The following is a 20,907-nucleotide window of genomic DNA, read 5'->3' as shown; positions in this document are numbered from 1 at the left end:
GGACGGGATGGGACGGGACGGGATGGGACGGGACAGGACGGGATGGGATGGGACGGGATGGGATGGGACGGGATGGGACACGGGACAGGGCGGGATGAGACGGGACGGGATGGGACGGGACGGGACGGGACACGGGACAGGGCGTGATGGGACAGGACGGGACGGGACGGGATGGGACGGGACACGGGACACGGGACACGGGACGGGACGGGACACGGGACGGGATGGGATGGGATGGGACACGGGACAGGGCGGGATGAGACAGGACGGGACGGGATGGGACACGGGACGGGACACGGGACAGGGCAGGATGGGACACGGGACAGGGCGGGATGGGATGGGATGGGACGCGGGACAGGACGGGATGGGACAGGGCGGGATGGGACGCGGTACGCGGCGGATGCTGGACAGCGCCCGGCGGGCTGGGCTGGGCTGGGATGCGGTGCCGGGATGGAGCGGGAGACACCTCCCCCCCTCTCCCCCCCCCCCGGCGACACCCCTGCTCCTGGGGACACCCCCGAGCCTCAGCCCTCCCCGCACCTCTGGAAAAGCAGAGACAAGACACGGTCTGTGTTGGTTTCTTTATTAATCCATAGTTTGATAGCTGGTGTACAGGGAAATGATCTATACATCAGGGGCTAAGACAGGGAGATCCAAAAGGCTTGTTTCCATAACAATTAAAAAAAGGAAATAAAAGTAATTTTTAAAACTTCTAAAAAGCTTCTAGTGTGCAGACTGCAGCATTCTCTAGGCTCAATGTCGGGTGCAGCCCCCCGCTACCAGCCCTACGAGCAATCTGAGCGCAAAGCGATGTCACTGCAGGTGCCTGGTACGGCCGCAGCTCAGCACATTCCCTACGGTGGTTACAAGGCCAAAGCACGAGACCCACACACAACTCTACGGTGATGCTACGGAGTCAGCTGTCACAGTGGGTCTGGGGAGGTTATTGTACATAGCAAGGGTGATGATGTAAAGTCTGTGCCTATATGGCTCAACCTGGGGGTGGGGAAGGGGTTGCTTTGCTCTCCAAGGCTAAGCTGGGTCATTTGATTTGCTGCAGCTGGGCTTCTTCCCAACTGCGGGGAGCCAGGCGCAGTCCCAGCAGATGCTCACTCACTGCCAGGCCTTGCCAGGGCCACCACTGCATGGCCTGAGTTGGGCTCACTCTGCACTCACCCACAGAGAGCAGACTCAGACCCTGTAAAGCAGGTCCACGGCCACCTCCATGGGAAAGAGCAGTCCCCAGCCCATTGTGCTACAAAGGCCAAGCCCCCACCTCAGTTAAGTAAAGGACAGAGTGGGGCACGTGGAACTTGCTGCCACTACCTGCATCCTGCCCTCCTGGGGTCAAGTATTGTTACCTACTGCACACCTCAGAGCTGCCTGGGCAACTCTGTCCACTGCTGCACTCCTGCCTGGGCTGCCTTGTGCTCCCGGGGTGGCTTTGCCTGGCCTAAAGCACAGCCACGGGGGGAGCAGTCCCCCCATGCCTCTGGGGGTGGTCCTGAGAGGGTCAGCATCCACCAGGTCCCTGGGCTCTCCTCACTTGTGCCCCTGCAGGGATGCCAGGGGATCCTGCAAAGCCCTTGCATGGGGTGTGGTGCAGGGCTGCTGGCTCCTGCCAGCTCCTGGCTCATCTCCTGAGCAGATATTGTGCTGAGTAGAGATAGGCACAACCCTCTGTGTGGCACAAGCATCCCCTGCTCTGTCTCACTACCCATTCTCCCTGGGCCCCGAGCACCTCAGCACAGGCCTACAGCTTCACCCCAGCTGGAGCCAACACAGACTGGGACTTGCACCATGGGCAGGCCCATGGGACTGCACTGGTGGGCCCCTCTCTTCAGGCCAGGAGGGGACCAGGCTCAGCTGCAGGGGCACAGAGCGGGGGCAGTCTGATGCCCCCCTCCTCCTGTGGCCTCCCAGCTCCACTCACCAGAGCTACTCCAAAGGTTTTGCCCATCCTGCAGCCTGAAGAGGTATTTGGGAGCAGAGCTGTTAGTGCTTTGTACATACTGCTAGAGTGTCCCTAGGGGTTTGCATAGTATTTATTGGTTCATATACACAAGGCTGATTGCTGTACAGTTTACACTTTCAACACAAGCAACGAGCTCAGTGCTCAGCCCAGAGCCCTGCCCTGGTGGGAGACGTTGCATGTGCTGGGGAGAGGAAGGGCAGCCCTGCACTACCAGCCACTCTGCCCAGGGCAGCTGTGCTCCCTAAAACCCTCCTCTCACACACCCCTGGTGACTGCCACTCCCCCATGGCCCAGCACTCACTGAGAAGGATGAGAAGCAGGTCCTGCAGAGGCAGCAGGGGTGATGGGGATCACGCCCCTCTCCTTCCACGGTGGGCAGAGCTGTGCTGCCCCAGATCCCCTCCTGCAGCTGGAGCACGAGGATGCATACACACACACCAGCACCAGGGTGGAGTCTCCTTCCCTCTGGTTTTCTGCCAGTCCAGCTCTCGCCTCCCAGAGGAGCTGCAGGGATGCCCCTGGTGTGTGCTGCTGTCCTGGGGCTCCTGGCAGCAGCAGGGCAGGGACAGAGCCCCCCCATCAGTTTGAAGTACTGTAGCTCATGCGTCTTGCAGTCAGTCAGTCATGCGGATAGGACGGTAAGTATGTCTCATACAGAAATCATGCCATTAGCCTATAGAAACATGTACAGCCAGCCCTGCTCCCCTCCACTCTCTGCTCTCCTCTCCTCTCTTCTCTTCTCAGGTATGTGTCAGAACATGTGTGGAGTTCAGTGGTTTGGTGTTGACGTGAGATCCTGGAGGGACACAGAGAGACAGCAATGGGGTTACCAGGCATTCATGGTAGCACAGCCAGGAGAATGGGTGGGGACAGCCAGATAAATGAGGCCCAGCCCCTTCTGCACCCTGTGCTTGTCCCATATGCACCCAACCTGCCCAGCTACCACAAAACTAGTTTTTGGGGCTGTCAGAGCACCAGTAAGTGCCTTGTCTGGAAGCAGCAGTGATGGCACAAAGGGTGTTGGTTGTGCTGTCCCAGCTGCAGAGAGCAGCAGCAAATGGGAGCTGAGCTGAGGAGGCTGCTGTAGCCTCAACCAGGGTGCAGTGACTGCACCTCACTCTTGCAGCAGTGGGGAAGGCCCCACACATTGCCAGTGCACACCTGGGGCCACTTTCCCATGCTACAGGAAACAGCAAGAGCAAAGCAGTGACAGCATTGTCCAGAGAGACAAAGCAGGGACTTTCTGGGGAGGGGGTAGGCAGTGGGGTGGGGGTACCATCCACAAATTCAAGCCTCTTGGCTGTCATGCACCTGCATGACACAGCAGAGAGAAGGAAGAGGGAGGACAGACAGACACAGCCATGCACAGGCCCGTGCAGCACAGGTCATGGGACCCCTGCCTGGCAGCTGAGGAGCACACTGCCCCAAGCACTACACTGCCACAGCAGAGAGCATGCTGAGGACAGAGACAGATCTGGGTACAATTGTGTTGTGCTGAGCACCCTGCCGTGTGCTGAGCACCTTGGCATAGTCCTATCCAAGAGGGAAGGCAGTAGCACTGAGCCCCTACAAGCACCATGCTTCTGCACCCCTTCTCCCTCCTCACATCCCCTCTCTTGCAGAGGAACTCCAGCAGCACTCACTGACACCATCTCCAGCCACCAGGAGTGCTGCCAGCAGCAGCCATGGCCCTACAGATCTGTGACACCCCTCACCCAATAGCTGGTCTCATCAGCTTGGATGCATCATCCCCAGCAGGACGTGCGTGACCAGCAGCTCAGTGCAGGAAGCAGCATAGGGAGCTGAGAAGAGTAAAGGTAGGTGGGGTTACCTCCAAAGAGGCCATTTGAGGGGTCACTGCTTCCCCCTTTTCAGGCTGGCTCGTTTCACTATCTGAGCCCCCATCCTGCCCCCAGAGACCTCTGGTTTCGGGACACGCACTTGCATCTCCTCCTGAGGAAGCCGCAGGGGCAGGAAGCAGGACATCACCCAGGTGAACAGACAGACATACAGAAGAGGACAGGAGAGGGAGAAGCAGAATCAGTTGGCAGAAGACACTGAGCAAGTAGACTGGTGCAGTGGGCAAGAATTGCCCCTGGAAGCCTTAGAGGGAAACCAGGGGAGGAGAGCAGGGCAGAAGAAAGGACAGAGGGTGACAAAGCCTCAGAGCCTGTGAGTCCTGCAGAAACGTGCTGGCCCTGGGCAGGGCTATGAGCCACACTGTACCTTGGCCCCCAGACCGTCCCGGTGTAGGATGGAGTATTTCATGAAGTGATCATCCTCAGCCTCCAGGTCTTGGGGATCCTGCAGGGAGCCCTCCAGAATCAGCTCCTCCTGCTCCTGCCTGTCACGCATGTCACCAGGGCTCAGCTGCCTCACCACCTTCCTGATGACCTGTGGAGCCCCGCACAGACGGGTGTCACAGCACGCTCTGGGGCACTGTCCCTCCCTCCTCGCCCAGTCTGGCCCTGAACCACACGTGGGGTGCAGCCTGTCCCACCCGCAGGGGCTTGCCCAAGAAGTGCTGTGACTGTAACTGAAGATGGCAGGACAGGGGTGCCCTGCATGGGCTCCTGGGCTGCAGAGAAGAGCAGGGCAAAGGGGAGAGGAGAAGGGCTGCAGCCTGCCCTTGCCCACACCATCCCTCAGATCACTCACCTTCTTGGTGATGATATTGCCGTGATCATCTGTGAACTGCTCCTCAGTCACCTGCTCTCCAGGGAGATGAAGGACTTCGTTCCCCTGTAGCAACAGGAGGGACATCAGGACATTTCAAGGCTTGAGGACAGCCCCTTTGCAGACAGAACAGAACAGAACAGAACAGCAGATCTGACACACACCCCACAGCCTCTGCCTTCCACCCTGCCCAGCCCCTTCACTGCTGTACTCTGAGTAGTCTGCCCCAGGGCTGCTCTCTCAGATCCTTACTCGTTACCTTCACAAGGACACGCCGACGGACAACCCTGGTGGAGAGGACCTCCTCATCGTCCACCAGCCCCGGGCTCTCCCCGAGCTCCTTGTCCAGCTCATGGTGAGCATGTTTGAGCAGAAAGCGGACAGAACCCCTGACGATGTGCATGACGTTCTGGCAGCTGACCAGGAAGAAGGCCAGCAGCACCAGGGCGATCAGCAGCTGGGCCAGCAGAGCCCACATCCCGCCCCACGCTCAGAGCCTGGCCATGCTGCCCAGGCAGCCCTGCGGCTCTGTGGGAGGACTGCTGTAACCCTAGCTGCTGCAGCTCAGCTGGCTGTGGGCGGTGAGAAGGCAGCAGGCAGGTGGGGAGTCATCTGTGCTCAAAGTCATGGGGCCAGGACTGCGACAGCACTGCCTGTTCCCAGCCAGGCCTGTCCCCCTTCTCTGCCAGCTCACCAACAACTCCTTTTTCCTGGCCTCGGTGGGAGGCAGCCTGCAGTCCTCCATCACGGGACAAATTAGACCCTGGTCAGGAGCCAGGGGGTTGGGGTGTCACTGGAAACGCATGTGACTTAGGGGACACTCACTGCAGAGCTGAGCAACCCCCTCTGAGCACAGCTGGGATAGCCGTGCATGCCCTGGCCTGGGAAAGGTTCTTGCCTTGTACCTGCAGCCTTTTTGTGGCTGTGGCAGGACGCCCACCACCCAGCCTGGCCCCACGACCAGCTCTATTTGTGGCTCTAGAGAACTGTTGGGCCGGAATCCAGGGGAGACACTCGATAAGGAAGCAGGCAGGGAGGCTGGCTGAGTTATAATTGGAGAGCAAGAGCTCAGGTATCCAGCACAGCAGGCTATTCTGGGCTGAGAGGCACCCCCAGGGGCAGGGGGCAGGAAACCTGCCAGGGCACTTGTGCCTCTGGTAACACCCAGTCTGTCCTGCTGGCTTTGTGGCATGCTCAGGACAGGGCTGTCCGCAGGGCCTCCACCTCCTGTGGGACATGTCCCCCTGCTCTTACCCTCACCTGCCCAAAGAAGCGGCTGTCTGCCTCCTCCTGCCAGCTGCCCGTAGGGTGCTGGGGCTGCCAGTCGCTGTCCTCTGCAGAGCTGATCCGCATCAGCTCCACGGTTGGTACCAGGACCTGCTCTTGCTCCTGGCCTTGTGCCCCGGAGGCTGTGGTGTGCGTTGGGAGCAGCCTTCGGGTGACCCCCTCCTGCCAGGAGCCCGCTGTCAGGTCCTGTAGGCAGGAGATAAAGGAGCCTTCTGCATTCCAGTCCCTCAGCCTGGGCACCGGAGAGGGACAGGGACAAGGAGAGAGAGACAGAGAGAGAGAGGCAGTCAGCTTTGCCGTGGAGTGCTGCACCCTGAGCACCAGCTGAGCACCGGCAGGCACGCCAGCACAGCCAGCACCCACCAGGCACAAGGCTCCCCGGCACTGCCAGGCGCCCAGCACAAGCAGCACACAACACAAATGCACAAAGGGCACAGGCCTCCTCCCTGCCATGCTCCTGCCCACCCCACAGCTTCCTAGCCTGGCTGCCAGGGTCTAAGGCAAGGCTGTGGAGCATCGCTGGGCTCTGCCATGGAGCTCAGGGGACTAGAGCCCTGGGAATGTGGGAGGATGCAGCCCAGGCTGAGGTGCCTCTGACAAGCACAACCTAGGTGCAGGACCTGGCTGTCTGCCTGGGGTCTCTCTCAGGTGCTCTGCATAAAGCCCCCAGAGCATCTCCAGAGAGGTGCAAAGCACTCAGCTCAAGGCACTGCCCTGTCTGCCAGGGATGCCCACAGGGCTTCCAAGCTGGAGACCAGCAGAGAAGCAAGCAAAGCTGGGAGATCACTGCAGCTGGCCCAGCACAGGGCAATAGCTGGCAAAGCAGTTCTGCTCCCCTCCCACAGCCACCCCAGTGCTCCAGGCCCCAGTACCTGTCTCCGCTTTTCTCCACGACGTGGCTAACAGTAGGTGATGATGTGATCCTGGCTTGCACCTTCTGCTGAACTGAAACAAAAGAGACTTCACTCTCCGGGTCTTGCTCCCCATTCCCTGGCTGGCGATCACTGGCTGGCATTTTCCCCTCTGGCCTCTGCCCCTCCTCCTGCTCTAGAAGGTCAATCAGGCCATTCATGGCATCTGAGTCCACTGTGTCATCCTCAACCAAGTCCATAGAGCCCATGTGGTCTGGGCCATGCGCGTCTGCTAGGAGCTGCCCCGGGAACCGGCCTTCGCTTGTGGCATCCGAGTCCTCGGCCTTGCTGCACTCCAGAGAGGAGTCCTCAGCAGTCACCAGTGAGGGGGTGAGCCCCGAGGACCACACCTGCATGTCGGACATCTCCATCAAGGCATCCTGCTCGGTGGCAGCCATGGGAATAGCATCCATGATGGCCACCTCATTCCAGTACTGGTCGGCACGCAGCGGGGATGGCAGCGTGTAATGCAGGGAGGCAGGGGACAGCAGCTCGTCCTGCAGCGAAGCGTAACCTATATGGGCAGACAGAGGCAACAACTCCAGCAGCCGTCTCACGCACGCACAAGCACAGTGGGGCGAGAAGGGAAGTGGGGTGCCTGCCCCGAGGACAGCAATGGTCATGCCGCAGACCCAGTGTTGGGGCTGAGCAGCTGCTGCCTTTGCACAGTCCCTGCAAGTGCTGCCATGCCTCCCTTTGTGTCCTGGGGATGGCTCAGGCAGCCCCCGGGAGTGCCCACTCCCTGGGGTCCATGTGATGCCCCAAGCACACTGCAGGACACAGACTCTCTTCGCTACCCTGCTCCATCAGCCCCCAGGTCCCTGCCCACAGCCTCTGTTGAGCATCAGCTGGCTGACAATCAGCTGGGAGTTCAGGTGGCTAAATCAGGTGGCAAGCACTGACTCCCAAAGTCAACCCCCTCTCTGCAGCAGAGGAGCAAGCTGGAAGTAGTACCGTGAGTGGGGAGGGATGTCCCTGGAACTTGTCATGAAACCTCAAGGTCCTGCAGGATGCAGCCAGGACCCCGCAACACTGTTGGTGTCTCTGAGGCTACAAGCAGCATGTCCTCATTGTCCAGGGCCATGTACACAGCCCAGGCACACCAACAAGGCTATAGTCAAGCCAGGCACTCCCACCCAGGCAGGTGGCTTTGCTCTGGCCTTTTTCAGGCAGGTGGCCTTTTGCAGCTCTGGGCCACAAGCCCCCTCTCCACTCCCAGAGATCAGCAGAGAATTTGTTCTGTTCCACAGGCAGTCAGGGATTGCTAGCCACAGACAAGGCATGGGGGACAGCCAGGCCCCCTGGCACAGCAGGGGCACCGCTCCCATGTGTGGGAGCCTGGCTGGCAGCAAGCAGAGCAGGGCCAGGGAGGGAGCAGGGCAAGGCAAGAGAAGGCCTGGGGCAGCTGCTTGCAAGCACAACAGCCGTGAGAGGGACAGTCCCTGGTGACATGCAGTCGCTGGAGCAGGACACGGCTCCTGGAGGGCTCAGCTGAGGTGGAGACAGTGGAGACAGGCAGTGGAGGAAGATGAGAGAAGGAGAGGCCAAGATGAGCTCAGAGGAGAGATGTGACAAGAAGTGACCCACAGGAGTGCCCACACCTGACGGCACTGGGTGGCATGTTTGAGAGAGCAGAACAAGGGGAGAGACAGAGAGGGAGAGAGAGCGATGAGCCAGTGCTACACCAAGCCCTGTCTCTGCCCAGTGTGCTGCATCTGACCCCGTGTGTCCCCAACCCAGGTATGCTCTGCCTCGGACCCATCCAGGCACATGGCCACAGCTGGACAGCCGGGACTCTGGGAGATCCCTTGCCACCGTTCAGCTCACACAGCCACAGGCACCTCTTGTGACCATGTCGGGATGAAGAACATGTGTCCACCCACCTGGAGAGCTTCTGAGAAGGCAGGATGGCAGAGCTGAGCTTCCTGCAGCATAAGCCCCAGTGAAGAGGCCATGTCTGTGAGCAAGGCCACGTGCCCACTGAGCTCCCAGCAGGCTACTGGCACATCCTGGTCAGGCAAGATATCAGCCTCGATCTGTCTGCACAGACTCTGCCCCCAGGGCCCTCCTGCAGCCCCTGCCAGAAGCCAGGACTCACCATTCATCTGGGATGGTGAGAGGGAGTAGTCTCTCTCTGTGTACCTCCAGCTGCTCTTCAGGCTGCGGCTATGCCTGCCAGAGCCCTCCAGCGTGTTGACGATCTCACCGCGGTCGATGTTCCGCAGCGCCATGTACAGACTCTCCACTGAAGGGGGAAGTGAGTATCAGCAAACTGGTCACTGGGGGAACACAGCCATGCCCCAGACACCCTCCTGGGGGCAGGTCTGCAGGAAGCAGTGGCAAAAAGCCAGGCAGTGACCCGAGAGCTGCTCTGTGTAGCCAGCCTGTCACAGGTACCACCGGCACTCACTTTTGACATTCTTGCCCTCACGGCTGACCCAGAGGTTGAGTAAGGCCATGCTCTGTTCCAACAGGGAGTTGGGGTTCTCCACACGTATCCGGTTGATGTCCTCCACCCCAAACTGCAGCTCACGTGCCAGCTCTAAGGGAGATACCGCATGTCAACATCACACTGTCCAGCACCCACCACCAGCTCTGGAGCCAAGAAGGATAAGGATGTTGTGAAGGGCTCAGCCAGACTCAGCACAGAGTGCCCCATGTCACAAACAGCTGAACACAGCAGAACATGCAGGACCAGGAGCTGGGACAGCTCCAGGCTGGCTGTGTCCAGCACAGTAGAGTCTCATGCTAAGGAGAAGCAGTGTGTTTCCAGCCTTCCCATGTCATCTGTCATGTGTATACTCACCAGCCCAGCTGAGGCCCAGCTGTTCTGCTACATCAACCATCTTCTGGTCTCCCTTGTCTGTGCTGCTCAGCGAGCCTGAGAAGAGAAGCATGAGTCACAGCTTCAGCTGCACAAGGCCCTTCCCTGGGGTGGGGAGGGGAAAGGGGTGCTGGTTGTGGGGGTCTCACAGCTCTGAAGGCACAGCGCTGCCCTGCAGGCAGGAGCAAGGAAACCCTCAGGGAGAGAGAAGCTGCCACGAGTGCAGTACACAGGGTCAGCCCAGCCTCTCCACTGTGGTGGAGCAGGTTTGAACAGTGCCAGCATGCAGCATACCGAAACTTGTCTCGCTGAGGATGCTGTATCGCTCCCTCAGAGACAACGGCGTTAGAGTCCTCCTCCGCTCCTCACTGCCACTTCCCTGTAAGAATGGGGACAAGGCAAGGGGTCAAGAGCTTGAAAAGAGGGGAGCAGCCCTGCCCTGGCACCACTGCTTCTCCTGCAGCCACAAAGCAACATGGCACGGCCACGTGAAGCAGCTGAGGAAGGAATGCTGACAGCGAGGGCTGCCACCTGCACCTGGGGAGGGATGGCTCCCCTCTGCCTTTCCCAGAGGTGCCAGATACGCACACTGACCTTGGTGCAGGGTGGTATGGTGATGTTCAGGTGGCAGAGAACATGCTGGAGGTCCTCATATTTCATAGCCTTGCGCAAGAAAGACAGGGAGCCACTGGCTTCACGGCTGCTGTCCCGAACCTAAGGACCAAGAGCCCAGTGAGGTGGCCTGGCACAGAGAAGGTGCAGGGTCTCCAGTTGCATCCCAGCCCTCTCCCCAGCCCCCCCCCCCTCTCATTACCTTGATGGGGATGGCAAGACGATTCTCCCGGAAGGACTGGAAGAGGAAGCTGCGAGGCTGAGTGCCCTTCTTGACAGGAACCAGGTTCCCTGAGAGCTCAACATGCAAAGGCATCCCCTCTACCACCTGGCAGGGAGAAAAAAATTGGCTCAGACCCTGTGCAGAGCTGCTGCCCCAGCTCTCCTTCCCAGGCCTCTCCACTGGCATTGCTTAGGCAGCCCTCTCCCTGCTCCCCCCCGACACACACACTGCTGGGGACGAACCTCAATGTCCCTGCTGCGGGCCACCTCAGTGAAGTTTTCATGCTGCTCTAGAGTTTTGTCAACCTTGTCGTCAGTCATGCAGTAGCAGCGCAGCCGGCCTTCCCGCGCATCGTTCATCTTGGCAAACACCACGAATTTGGCCATGTAGGGCACGGCTGTCAGCTCCTTGTACAGCATGGTGGCGAAGTGCACGGCCTCGGCTGTGCGTGGGCAGTCAGCCAGCCAGAACCTGTGGGGGACACAGGTCAGGGAGCTGCCAAGCTGGTTCCTCAGGGGCACCAGGAGAGCTGCCACACACCCCTGTCAGCAAACTGCACCACAGAGAGTGCCCCAGGAGCTCTGCGTGCAAGAGCACCCCATCTGTGATGAGGACCCACCCAAGCACAAAGAACAGCCCCTTCCCTCTGCACACCCAGCTGTCATAAGTGGTTCTTGAGTGGAGGTCTAAAGGCTGGAGACAACTGCCCTGAGTGTAGGAATGGGGCACCACCAGAATGAGCAAAGGGGTGTGAGGATCCTCCTGACAACAAGCTGCCTCCCATGAAGGGCCTGAGGAGCAGCAGATGTCCCGCATCTCAGAACTCAGAACTCACCTGGCAGACACATTGGTGGTAAAGTTAGCACACTCGTTCTCATAGATCAGTTTTGTAGTGCCTGTTATATCTTCCCACTGGGCTTGGGCTGTTCCTCCTGCAGCAGAAAGAGAGAATAAACATGCTACCCTTTCATAAGCATGGGGTCTGCATCCTCCAATGATTCCACCATCATGACCTTAGCTCCTAGGAGATGCATCCCACCGAAGTGGCCTAGACCATCCCCACCAGAGAGTATGCTTGCTGGTGCATGAGGGGTTGGCAGCCTCACCGATCACGCTGCAGAGCAGGCGGAGGCTGGTGGTGTCACCCTCACCACTGTCTCGGGGATTGTCCTTCCAGGAGGGTGGCAGTGGGATGCGGAGGCCGATGGGGCGGTGGAACTTCCTCCGGCGGGGCTCCACCGTGACGATGGGGCTGAAGGTGGCCTGATTCCCCAGCAGCTTTGTCACCAGCTCATCGGGCACAGGCTGTGCCTGCAGGGAGCACACACAGGGGCATCAGGGCTGGTCCCTCCCTGGGTCTGCTGCCTACCCCTGCCTGCAGAAGCCCATCTGGGCCCAGGCTGAGCTCTCCAGGGCTCACCTGCAGGGCCAGCCTCACTTTCTTGGTGACAGCAGTGTCTGGGAAGGTGGCCTGTACCATGGGCACCAATGTGCTTTTCAAGCACCCTCCCTCAGGGCCGATCATATCACAGTCTTGGCAGATCCGGGACATGACCACGAAGTAGAGAGGGAAGTCGGTGGTGATGATGCGGCAGACCCTCTTCTTCTCCAGATCCTCCAGGCTCTCCAGCTCTGTAAAGGGTAGCACAGCCACCAGCTCACACACCAAGCCCACAGCTGTCCCCATCACCCTCTCCAAGCTGCACTAACCACGCCAGCCCGGCGCACTCACCCTCATCCATGCCGCTGAGCAGCTGGTCCATGTAGCTCTCCTCGTAGCGGTTACGGTGCTCCTTCCAGATGGAGCCGTTCTCGCTGCGCAACACCACCAGCTCACGGTCCCCACGCCCATAGGAAGCAAAGTGTGGGATCTCCACAATGACGGGGCTGTGGGCAGCAGAGGAAAGGTGCTTGTGCCTACCACAAGGATGCTCATGGTTTCCTACCACAGCACAGCCCTCATTATGCCAGAATGACCCACCCCAGGAACACACTCGTCCTGAGGTGCGGGTGGGATCTCCTGTGCACCAGACTCCCAGAAGCAGAGATGGACAGAGCTCTTGCCCCGGTTGGCAGAGACTCTGGAGGAGCCTGGATCCATCCCCAGTCCTAAGGGACAGCCCTGGTGTGGCAGCCCCATCTGTTCTGCTCTCAGCTGTGCTCACCTGAGGAACTGGGCACCGGCGGGCCCCAGGGCGATGATCCTGCTGGCCAGACCCTCCTCCTCAGCCAGCGGCGGGGGTGCTGGCAGCTTTTGGGGTTTCACCAGGCGGCAGGTGATGCGGGTCGGTGCTGCACAGGCACGGGGTGGGATGACCACACGCAGTCCGTGGTGCCGGCTGCCCCGCATGGAGCCTCCCCGGGCATCTACCATGAAGCTCACCAGAAACCTGGCATGGGCAGAGGCATGGGCACAGTTAGGCACCTTGCAGACAGGTCACACGCAGAGCAGGAAGGTACTGTGTGGGCTGGGCACTCACCCCGTGTGCACAGGGCTGGCCACCGGGCTGATGTTATCTGAGGTCTCAGTGGCTGGGCTGCTGGGGATCAGGGAATCCTCATCGAACTCCTTGGAGGGCTGTGTAAGGCACAGAAGAGCCTCTGTGGGCACAGTATCCCATCTGGGGATACTGAGCTTGCCCACTCCTCCACAATCTCACAGCCCACCCTCGACAGTCCTGTACCCCCATGGTCATTCGCACCACCCACCCCATGTTTTGGGTCAGTTGGCAACGGGGGATGGAGGGGGTGCTCTGGGCAGGGGGTGCCTCTGGGGGCTGCAGCAGGCTGTGTCTCATGCTCACCTCCTGCGGGGACACCGAGGGTGCATGCAGCAGGCTGACTTGCTCAGCTTCTGTCTCCACAGGTCCTACCTGCTCAGTCTCCTCTGCTCTGGTCACCACAGTCTCAGGTGGGACGCAGGGGACTTGCAGGACAGCTGGAGACTCCACCCTGGCAGGAGAGGACAGTGACGCCCTCTGAAGTGGCAGGTCTGAGCCCCACAGCCCCAGACTGTCCCCAGGGAGTCCCAGGGCTGCTGGATGAAGGTAAACTCAGCAGCAGCCCCATGTTCTGATGCAGGAACAACACGGACCAGCTTTGCCTGCTATGCCAGCCAATGGGGACTGTGATCATACAGGGGTACATGCTCCCTCCCCACTATCCAGTGCCTCTTACATTTGCTCCAGCATTGTTGTGGTCACAAATTCCAGCATCTCCCTCTTCCTCTCCTGGTCCCTGGAATCAGGTGTCCTGGGCTTCGGTGCAGCCAGCTCCTCCTCTGAAACCAAGAGCTGGTTCAGCATGCAGAGAGGCAGGACAAGGGAGCACAGACATCCAGCCCCTCTCTCCATCCCTTCTCAGGGCTGAAGCCAGAGCTTATCTCTGCTCCCAATGTTGGCCACACACACTTGTCCCCTGGGCCTCAGAGAGCCATGGGGCAGCTTTGCCCAGGGCCAGGTGGGGTCTGCTGGCAGGGGCAAGGACCACACTGTGGGTCAGAGACAGGAGATGTGGTAGCTATCAGGAGCCTCAGATGATAGCTGACCCCTTTTCCACCACTCCAAGCACAGAGCAGGGCCTGCTAGGGACACTCTGCCATCAGACTCTGGGGACAGGAGTGTAGGCAGGCCTGGGGACATGGGAAGGATGCCCTGAGTGTATCCACACACCTCCACCTGGAGGCACAAGCTCGGCCAGCACTGCCTGCTGGACCTATTAGCACCTGCTAAGGGTCTCACCAGGGTTCAGATCTCACCAGTGCCCTACAGGAAAGAGTCCAGCACCACCCAAAGCTGGGAGAGAGCCCCAGCAACAAGAGAGGGGATCATAGCAGCACAGAGACCCTCAAGTTCATCCCCTCAGGTTTAGCCCTGTCTTGGCCAGCATGGCATGGGGCAGTTGTGGAGGGGAACTGGAGTTTGTCACAGAACTGGGGACGGGGCCTAGGGCAGACAGGGATCCAGGGCTCCCCCACAGTGGGGGAAGTCCCTGTTCATGCAGTCACACCACAGCAAGCAGCACGGACATGGATGGGCAGGGCGGATGTCACCAACCCAGCAGCAGGGCTCAGCAGATGGAGGTGGGGAGCAGATGGTTAGTGGCCATGGGGTGAAATGGGCCATTGAGCTGGGGCAGGGGGACACATTTCATACCCATTACTGTGACATGAGCAGTGCCTGCAAAGTAAGAAGAGTCAAAAGTGAGGTCTTGGTGGGAAGGAGGAGAGCAGACCAGCTGCAGCTGGGCTGGGATCTGATACCACCCAGCAGAGCAGGGCACGGTGGGGACTCCACATGCCCGAGGGCTCCTGCACTCTGGCTCCAGGCACATCCCTCCTGCACAGTGCAGGGAAGCACCCAAGCCAGGCGGTGCCACCCCAGAAATCTGCTGGGCTCCCCTCATCCTCTCCACAAGAACACTGTAGGGCCACACAGCTCCCCCAGACTGTCTGGCAGGACCACCAGTGGCCATGCCTGGGACTGCTGCCTGCCACACTGGCTCAGCCAGATCTCTGGGATGGTGCAACCCAGTTCCAGCCCCTCACCTTCATCCTCTGACACGTCCAGAATCTCATCTACAGTCTCCGGGAAGCTCATGCGGTGCTTGTCACCCACTGACTGTGGAAGCAGAGTAAAGTCAGAGGAGGCCAACCCGTTGCTGTGCAGCTACCTGCAGCCCCATCCTCATGCCCAGGCTAGGGACCCCACTACCAGCACTGACCCTGCCCAGCTGCACCCAGCAGACCCAGCCTGGCTGCTCCCAGCCCCAGCCCTCCTCCATGGGGTCCTGCTTCCAGTCCCCAGGGGCTCACCGGGATGTCAGTTTCCTCTGTGACAATCTTGAGGACATCTGTGACAGAAATGTAGCCCAGCCGCTTTGCGATGGCCAGGGGAGTGGTGCCATTCTGTGCAGGACAGAGGGTCTGGGTGAGCAGCAGCCATGGGGCAGCACAGGCAGGTGGCCAAGCTCACCACAGGGCCAAGAGGTACTCGTGAGCCCCATACTCACTGTGCTGATCTCGTTGGGAGAGGCCCCGTGCTTCAGCAGCAGTGTCACCACATCCGTGTGGCCCTGCTGAGCTGCCTGGTGCAGAGGGGTGTAGCCCAGCTGCAGGGGACACACACAGAGGGCTGCAGTCAGTTCTGGGACTCTGCTGCCCCAGAAACACCCCCAGGTCTCACACTGTGCTTTATGTCTGGAGCACAAGGGCTGCACCCACCTTCCCAGGGTAAATAAGGGGCTCTGCAGAACCCAGCACTTGCCCAGCAAGGGACGTCAAGCCTTCCCCATCAACTTGAATAATATTGCCTAGGGCAGAGGAGTCCTAGGACCACAGAATATCTCCATACCTTAGTCTTGGCATTGACATCAGCCTGGTGCTGCAGCAAGAACTTCACCAGCTTGATGTTCCCATAGTGGCTGGCCACGTGCAGCGGGGTGTAGCCCATCTGAAAGACAAGATCAGGTCTCAGCTTGCCCTTGGTAGTGTTTCCTGGCCTTTCAGCTTGGGTATATTCATCCCATCCAGAAGCCCCTATGGCTGAAGGACAGGGGACACATGTGGGTGCTGCCTGAGAGCCCAGGACCAGGGCAGAAGTTATGCTGCAGACCACACCACATTGTGTCCAGGGGTACAGGGGTGAGCTGTTGGAGCAGGCAAGAATCATTCCTTCAGGGATGTGTGGGCAAGTGGAGAAAGAGTCCCCAAGACACAGACAAGATGGTAAGGATGCTTGTGAGGGGAGAATCTTGCACAAAGAAAACCAAAAGCAATGGTCCTCCTAGAGCAAGTCTACAGGTAGTTCCCCCATGTTTTTCACCACAGCCAGGGGAAATGCTGGACTTTACCCTGGTTGTTGCATCCACTGTGACTCCATGTTTCACCAGAACATCAGCAACCAGAACATGTCCCTCTTGGGCCACAAGATGAAGAGGAGTTAGACCACTCTGCAAACAGAGGAGGTGTCAGCACAGTGACAAGGCCATCACTGCAGCTCTGCCAGTGAGGACTCTAAGTCAGGTTTCCATCCTGGCAAATTACACTGTACACTTGGCCAGCACACTGCTGGACACCACCCTGTCTGCCGGTCCCTGCCAGCTGGTCACGTCCAGCCTGGCAGCATGAACAGGGACAACTTACCTTGTTGCCGAGGTCGCCATTGGCTTGTTTGGAGAACAGCAGTGCCACCATGTCCGTGTGCCCCTCCTGGGAGGCCAGGTGCAGGGGGGTGACTCCCTGCACAGACTCAGCATTCGCAGAAGCCCCGTACTGCAGCAAGCTGCTGGCCACCTCCATCTGGTTCTGCTTGGCTGCAATGTGCAGGGGGCTGTACCCATTCTGCGGGGAGAGAGACTCATTGCAGTGCTCAGCCCCTGCTGAGCAGACCAGCAGGGACAGAGTGTGCCACCTTGCCTCTCCAGGCTAAGCCTGCCCTTCCTAGTCACCTCCAGAGCTCAGGGACACAGGTTCACACCAGAACCATCTCCCTGATAGCAACTAGCCCTGGTGCTGTGGCCAAGCTCAGGCGACGCAGGGGTTTCAAAGACCTCCTGCTTCACATTCGCCTGGCATCACCCGTCCTGGAGTTTTCCACACTTGAATTTCTGCAGCAGCATTTGGCCACCTGGGGCTGCAAGAGGCCAGGGCAGACAGACACCTCCAGAACGTGTCTGGCTGAGGAGCAGAAGGCGCAGTGTGCAGGGTTGGTATTCAGGCAGGGACTGCAGGCACCCGAGCACTGGCGGCGCGGAGCAGCTGGCAGCCAGCAGGCACCCTGTGCCCGGGTGATGGCGGCGGTGAGGCAGAGCGCGGGGGATGGCGGTGGGACCGGTGTGCCCCATGCCCACCCGGCAGGGCTGGGAGCACCATCACCACCAGTTCGATGTCTGTTCTGAGGGTAAAACCGCTGCAAAGAGTGCGGGAGCCGGGGCTCCAGGCTGCGTTTCGGGGGGATGCTCCCCACGCTCAGGCAGGGCGGGGCGACTCTCGCCAGCCCGTGGGTTTCTGACTCACTGCTGCCTGCAAACATTCGTGTGTGGTTTCCCAAACTGCCAGACAGGAGCGCTGCTCCGCAGGGCTTGCCATGGAAACATATCCCCAAGCAACAGCCACAAGGCTGACGGCAGGCACTGTCCCTGTCACAGCCCGTCTGCGGGAACAGGGAGGCCGCCCGGCAGGTGCTGGTGCAAGGGAGAGGTGGGTGCAGAGGGTCCTTCGTGCACCCTGAGTGTCAGGGTTGTGGGGCAATGCACGGGACACAGGAAACATCCTCACACCCCAGGGACACCCAGTCCAGCCTCACCCAGGCTGAGCTGTGCGGGGAGCTCCCCTTGGGAAGCAGCAGCTTGACGATCTCCAGGTTGTTGTGGTGCACAGCCACGTGCAGTGGGGTCAGGCCGTTCTGGAGAGGGGAGAGGGTAGACACCAGTGAGTGGGAGACTGTCCCTGCACCACACCACACCATTCCTCCCACTGCTGCAGGAGCAGCACTCACCTTCCCTGCTGCATTGGGGTGAGCTTCGTGTGCCAGCAGCAGCTCTGCCACATCCACCTTCCCATACTTGGCTGCAACGTGGAGAGGGGTGAATCCTTTCTGAGGAGAAAGGCAGCCCATCACAGGGCGTCCAGGGATGAGAAGAAGAGCACTGGCACATGCTGTGGCACAGGAGGAGGCTGCCCCTGCTGTCACAGGGACACTGCCACCAGCCTGCCCAGCCGGGTCACACTTTCAGGGCCAGTGGCACAGCAGTCTACCTTTGTCATGCAGGTCTGCGAGGCCCCCTTCTCCAGCAGGGCCAGGGCCGTGTCCACGTGCCCCTCTCTGGCAGTGATGTGCAGAGGAGTGTGCCCTGCTGTTGTGGCCAGGTTGGGGTTGGCGTTGTTCTCCAGCAGCAATTTGACCATGCCCGTGTGGCCAATCCGTGCAGCACAGTGCAGAGGAGTCTGGTCATCCTGTGTGGGAGGCAGAGAAGATGTTTCGGCAGTCCTAGACCAGTCCCTCAGTTGCCATGCCAAAGGCATGCCATGTCCCTGCTCCTGCTGTTGCACAGGCCCTGTCACGCTGGGGTCTGGACAGGAGAAAGCAAAGTAATCAGCATCAACTGCTTCTGGAGCTGGACTGTCTGCACCTACCTTGGCCTTGGCGTTGGCTTTGGCTTTGTTCTGCAGCAGGTACTTTGCCACATCCATGTGTCCAGCTCTGGCTGCCATGTGTAGGGGTGTCTCCACTTTCTGCATCAAGAATGAGATAAAGCCGTGAGGGGTAGGAGAGGATCTGCCTTTCTGCAGTCATTTCTCTGCTCTGAGCACAGGAGAGCAGTGCCCACAACCTAACCTAGCCCTCACTGCTTCCTTCTGCCTGCATGAAGCAGGGGGATTGCTCAGGAGAGCAGAAAGAGCATGACTTAGGCAATCCCCACCTCCTGCCATGCTGAGTTCCCCCAGCCAGGGTTGGGACTCACCACATTGGAGACATTAGGAGAGGCTCCACGCTGCAGCAAGGTCTTGACAATGGGCAGGTGCCCCATGAAGGCAGCCACATGCAGGGGAGTCAGGCCTGACTGTGGAGAGAAAGCAGTCTGAGCTGCCAAGAGATTTGAGCCACTAGGAATAAGGTGCTTGGGGACCAGCAGAGGCAACAGGACCACCATCCCCTGCAGCTCTGCCTGCCCAGCACAGGCAGCATCAGGAGAGGGGCTGGGCTGCAGCACACCTACCTCCGTGACAGCATCAATAGAGGCCCCTGTCTTCAGCAGCAGCTCCATCACCCGGATGTGGTTCTTCTTGCAGGCAATGTGGAGGGGTGTGAAGCCATTCTGCAGACAGACAGACAGACAGACAGACAGTCATTTGCCAGCACACCCTTGCTCTGCCCTGCCCCAGTTCTGCTCGCCTCCTCTCACTCACCAGGGCTCGGGAGTTGGGTTTGGCCCCCTTCTCCACCAGCAGCTTGGCCACACGGTGGTGGCCACAGTGTGCAGCCACGTGCAGGGGCGTGAGGTGGTCCAGGGTGATGTCATCAATCTCTGCACTGTACTGCAGGAGCAGGCGCACGCAGTCCAGGTGATCACCCTGTGCTGCCATGTGGATCGGCGACAAGCCATTCTGCCACCACGGAGCAGGGACTCAGAGAGGGGTCAGGAGGGGACTGGGATCCCAGCCAGCCCCTGCCTCACTCCCCTGGTCACAGCTCTGGGGCAGGAAGGATGACATGTTCCCCAAGGCACTGCCTGAACCCCCTCACTGAGACAGGGGGGCAGGCTGTCACCAGGCCAGCCCCATACCTGGGCTGGTCCCTTTGAAGCATGAAAACCCCCAGGCAAAGGGCTCCAGATAGGGCCACAGAGGAGGTAAAGAAGCTTCTTGCCCCTTGGCAGCCCAAAAATTCACCCCCAGCCCAGCCAAGGGTGTCATCTGGCAACTGTGTACAGCTTCTTACCCACCCCCCTGCCAGGTACTACCCTGGGACCTGGCACCAAGCGCAGCCCACTGGGTCCTATAGGTACCTTGGTTTTGGCTTGAATGGGAGCTCCGTGGTCCAGCAGGATCTCTGCAATTCGCACATGTCCATTGCGAGCTGCACAGTGGAGAGGAGTCAGCTCATCCTGGGGAGAGAGAAGGTTCCCATGCTCAGCAGGGGCAAGGAAGGGACGGGATCCCCTCAGGCAGGAGAGCAACAGGAGCTTTGGACTTGTGTGCAAAAGAAGTCAAAACTGGTCCTGGCTTCATCCCCCAGGACACACTGGCCATGCAGTCTCTCCTCTCCTCTCCTCTCCTCTCCTCTCCTCTCCTCTCCTCTCCTCTCCTCTCCTCTCCTCTCCTCTCCTCTCCTCTCCTTTCCTGTACCAGCATAAAACCTGGTGTGTGCCCTTAGTGCACCCAGGAGTTTCTCTCCCACACTCAGCAAGATGTTCACAGGGCAGGCACCAAGCAGTGCAGCACAGCAGAGCTCCCTGGAGGTGCGGGGCTCGGGGAGGGGATGTCCCCTGTACTTGCTGGTGATTCAGAAGCTGTCTCACCTTAGTCTTTGTCTCTATCTGGGCACCGCGGTCCAGCAGCAGCCTCACCATGATGATATTTCCCCGTCGGGAGGCGATGTGCAGGGGGGTGATCCCGTTCTGACAAGAAGGAACAGCAGACGCTCTGTTAGAGGCAGCGACTAGGACTCTTTCCCCCATGGAGTTGCAAGGAAGCCTGGAGCTAACAAAGGACAGAGGGCAGGGAAGAGCAAAATCCCTGCCAGGGGGTGGTGCAGGGAAACAGCTTATTTGACAGGGCTGGGAGAGAGGGTGAACACCTGCTCCTGCCTGCAGCTAAAGGCTGCAGAAAGAAGCTGCACAAAGCTCGCAGGAAAACACCAGTTCATGGATTTGGCTGTGCCCTTGGGTCTGGAAGAGG

At 59.6% G+C, this 20,907-nt stretch overlaps 1 protein-coding gene across 9 annotated transcripts in view; it reads right to left on the bottom strand.

The window, feature by feature from the left end:
- Positions 1 to 566: 566 nt before the first annotated feature.
- Positions 567 to 20,907, bottom strand: part of ANK1 (ankyrin 1) — a 33,373-nt gene continuing 13,032 nt past the window's right edge. For 4 of the 9 annotated variants that reach the window (XM_030464184.1, XM_030464185.1, XM_030464181.1 and 1 more), the window contains exons 8-44: positions 20,529 to 20,627; positions 20,016 to 20,114; positions 19,417 to 19,614; positions 19,227 to 19,325; positions 18,972 to 19,070; positions 18,643 to 18,741; positions 18,265 to 18,462; positions 18,005 to 18,103; positions 17,813 to 17,911; positions 16,651 to 16,848; positions 16,359 to 16,457; positions 15,860 to 15,958; positions 15,519 to 15,617; positions 15,322 to 15,414; positions 15,055 to 15,127; positions 14,663 to 14,686; positions 13,686 to 13,788; positions 13,313 to 13,460; positions 12,989 to 13,086; positions 12,674 to 12,898; positions 12,241 to 12,395; positions 11,929 to 12,140; positions 11,615 to 11,819; positions 11,344 to 11,440; positions 10,751 to 10,979; positions 10,488 to 10,613; positions 10,268 to 10,387; positions 9,968 to 10,052; positions 9,656 to 9,730; positions 9,260 to 9,391; positions 8,948 to 9,094; positions 6,811 to 7,363; positions 5,912 to 6,170; positions 4,634 to 4,717; positions 4,202 to 4,369; positions 3,807 to 3,928; positions 567 to 2,771 (exon numbers count right to left, since the gene is read on the bottom strand). In XM_030464184.1, the coding sequence (XP_030320044.1) occupies positions 3,830 to 3,928; positions 4,202 to 4,369; positions 4,634 to 4,717; positions 5,912 to 6,170; positions 6,811 to 7,363; positions 8,948 to 9,094; positions 9,260 to 9,391; positions 9,656 to 9,730; positions 9,968 to 10,052; positions 10,268 to 10,387; positions 10,488 to 10,613; positions 10,751 to 10,979; positions 11,344 to 11,440; positions 11,615 to 11,819; positions 11,929 to 12,140; positions 12,241 to 12,395; positions 12,674 to 12,898; positions 12,989 to 13,086; positions 13,313 to 13,460; positions 13,686 to 13,788; positions 14,663 to 14,686; positions 15,055 to 15,127; positions 15,322 to 15,414; positions 15,519 to 15,617; positions 15,860 to 15,958; positions 16,359 to 16,457; positions 16,651 to 16,848; positions 17,813 to 17,911; positions 18,005 to 18,103; positions 18,265 to 18,462; positions 18,643 to 18,741; positions 18,972 to 19,070; positions 19,227 to 19,325; positions 19,417 to 19,614; positions 20,016 to 20,114; positions 20,529 to 20,627 (5,094 nt within the window). In that variant the 3' untranslated portion in view covers positions 567 to 2,771; positions 3,807 to 3,829. The other 5 variants (XM_030464186.1, XM_030464183.1, XM_030464187.1 and 2 more) reach the window with 5 other exon arrangements.

The sequence above is a fragment of the Calypte anna genome, chromosome 22 (assembly GCF_003957555.1).
Source record: "Calypte anna isolate BGI_N300 chromosome 22, bCalAnn1_v1.p, whole genome shotgun sequence".
NCBI lineage: Eukaryota > Metazoa > Chordata > Aves > Apodiformes > Trochilidae > Calypte > Calypte anna.
This window is presented reverse-complemented; position numbering and strand designations above follow the sequence as displayed.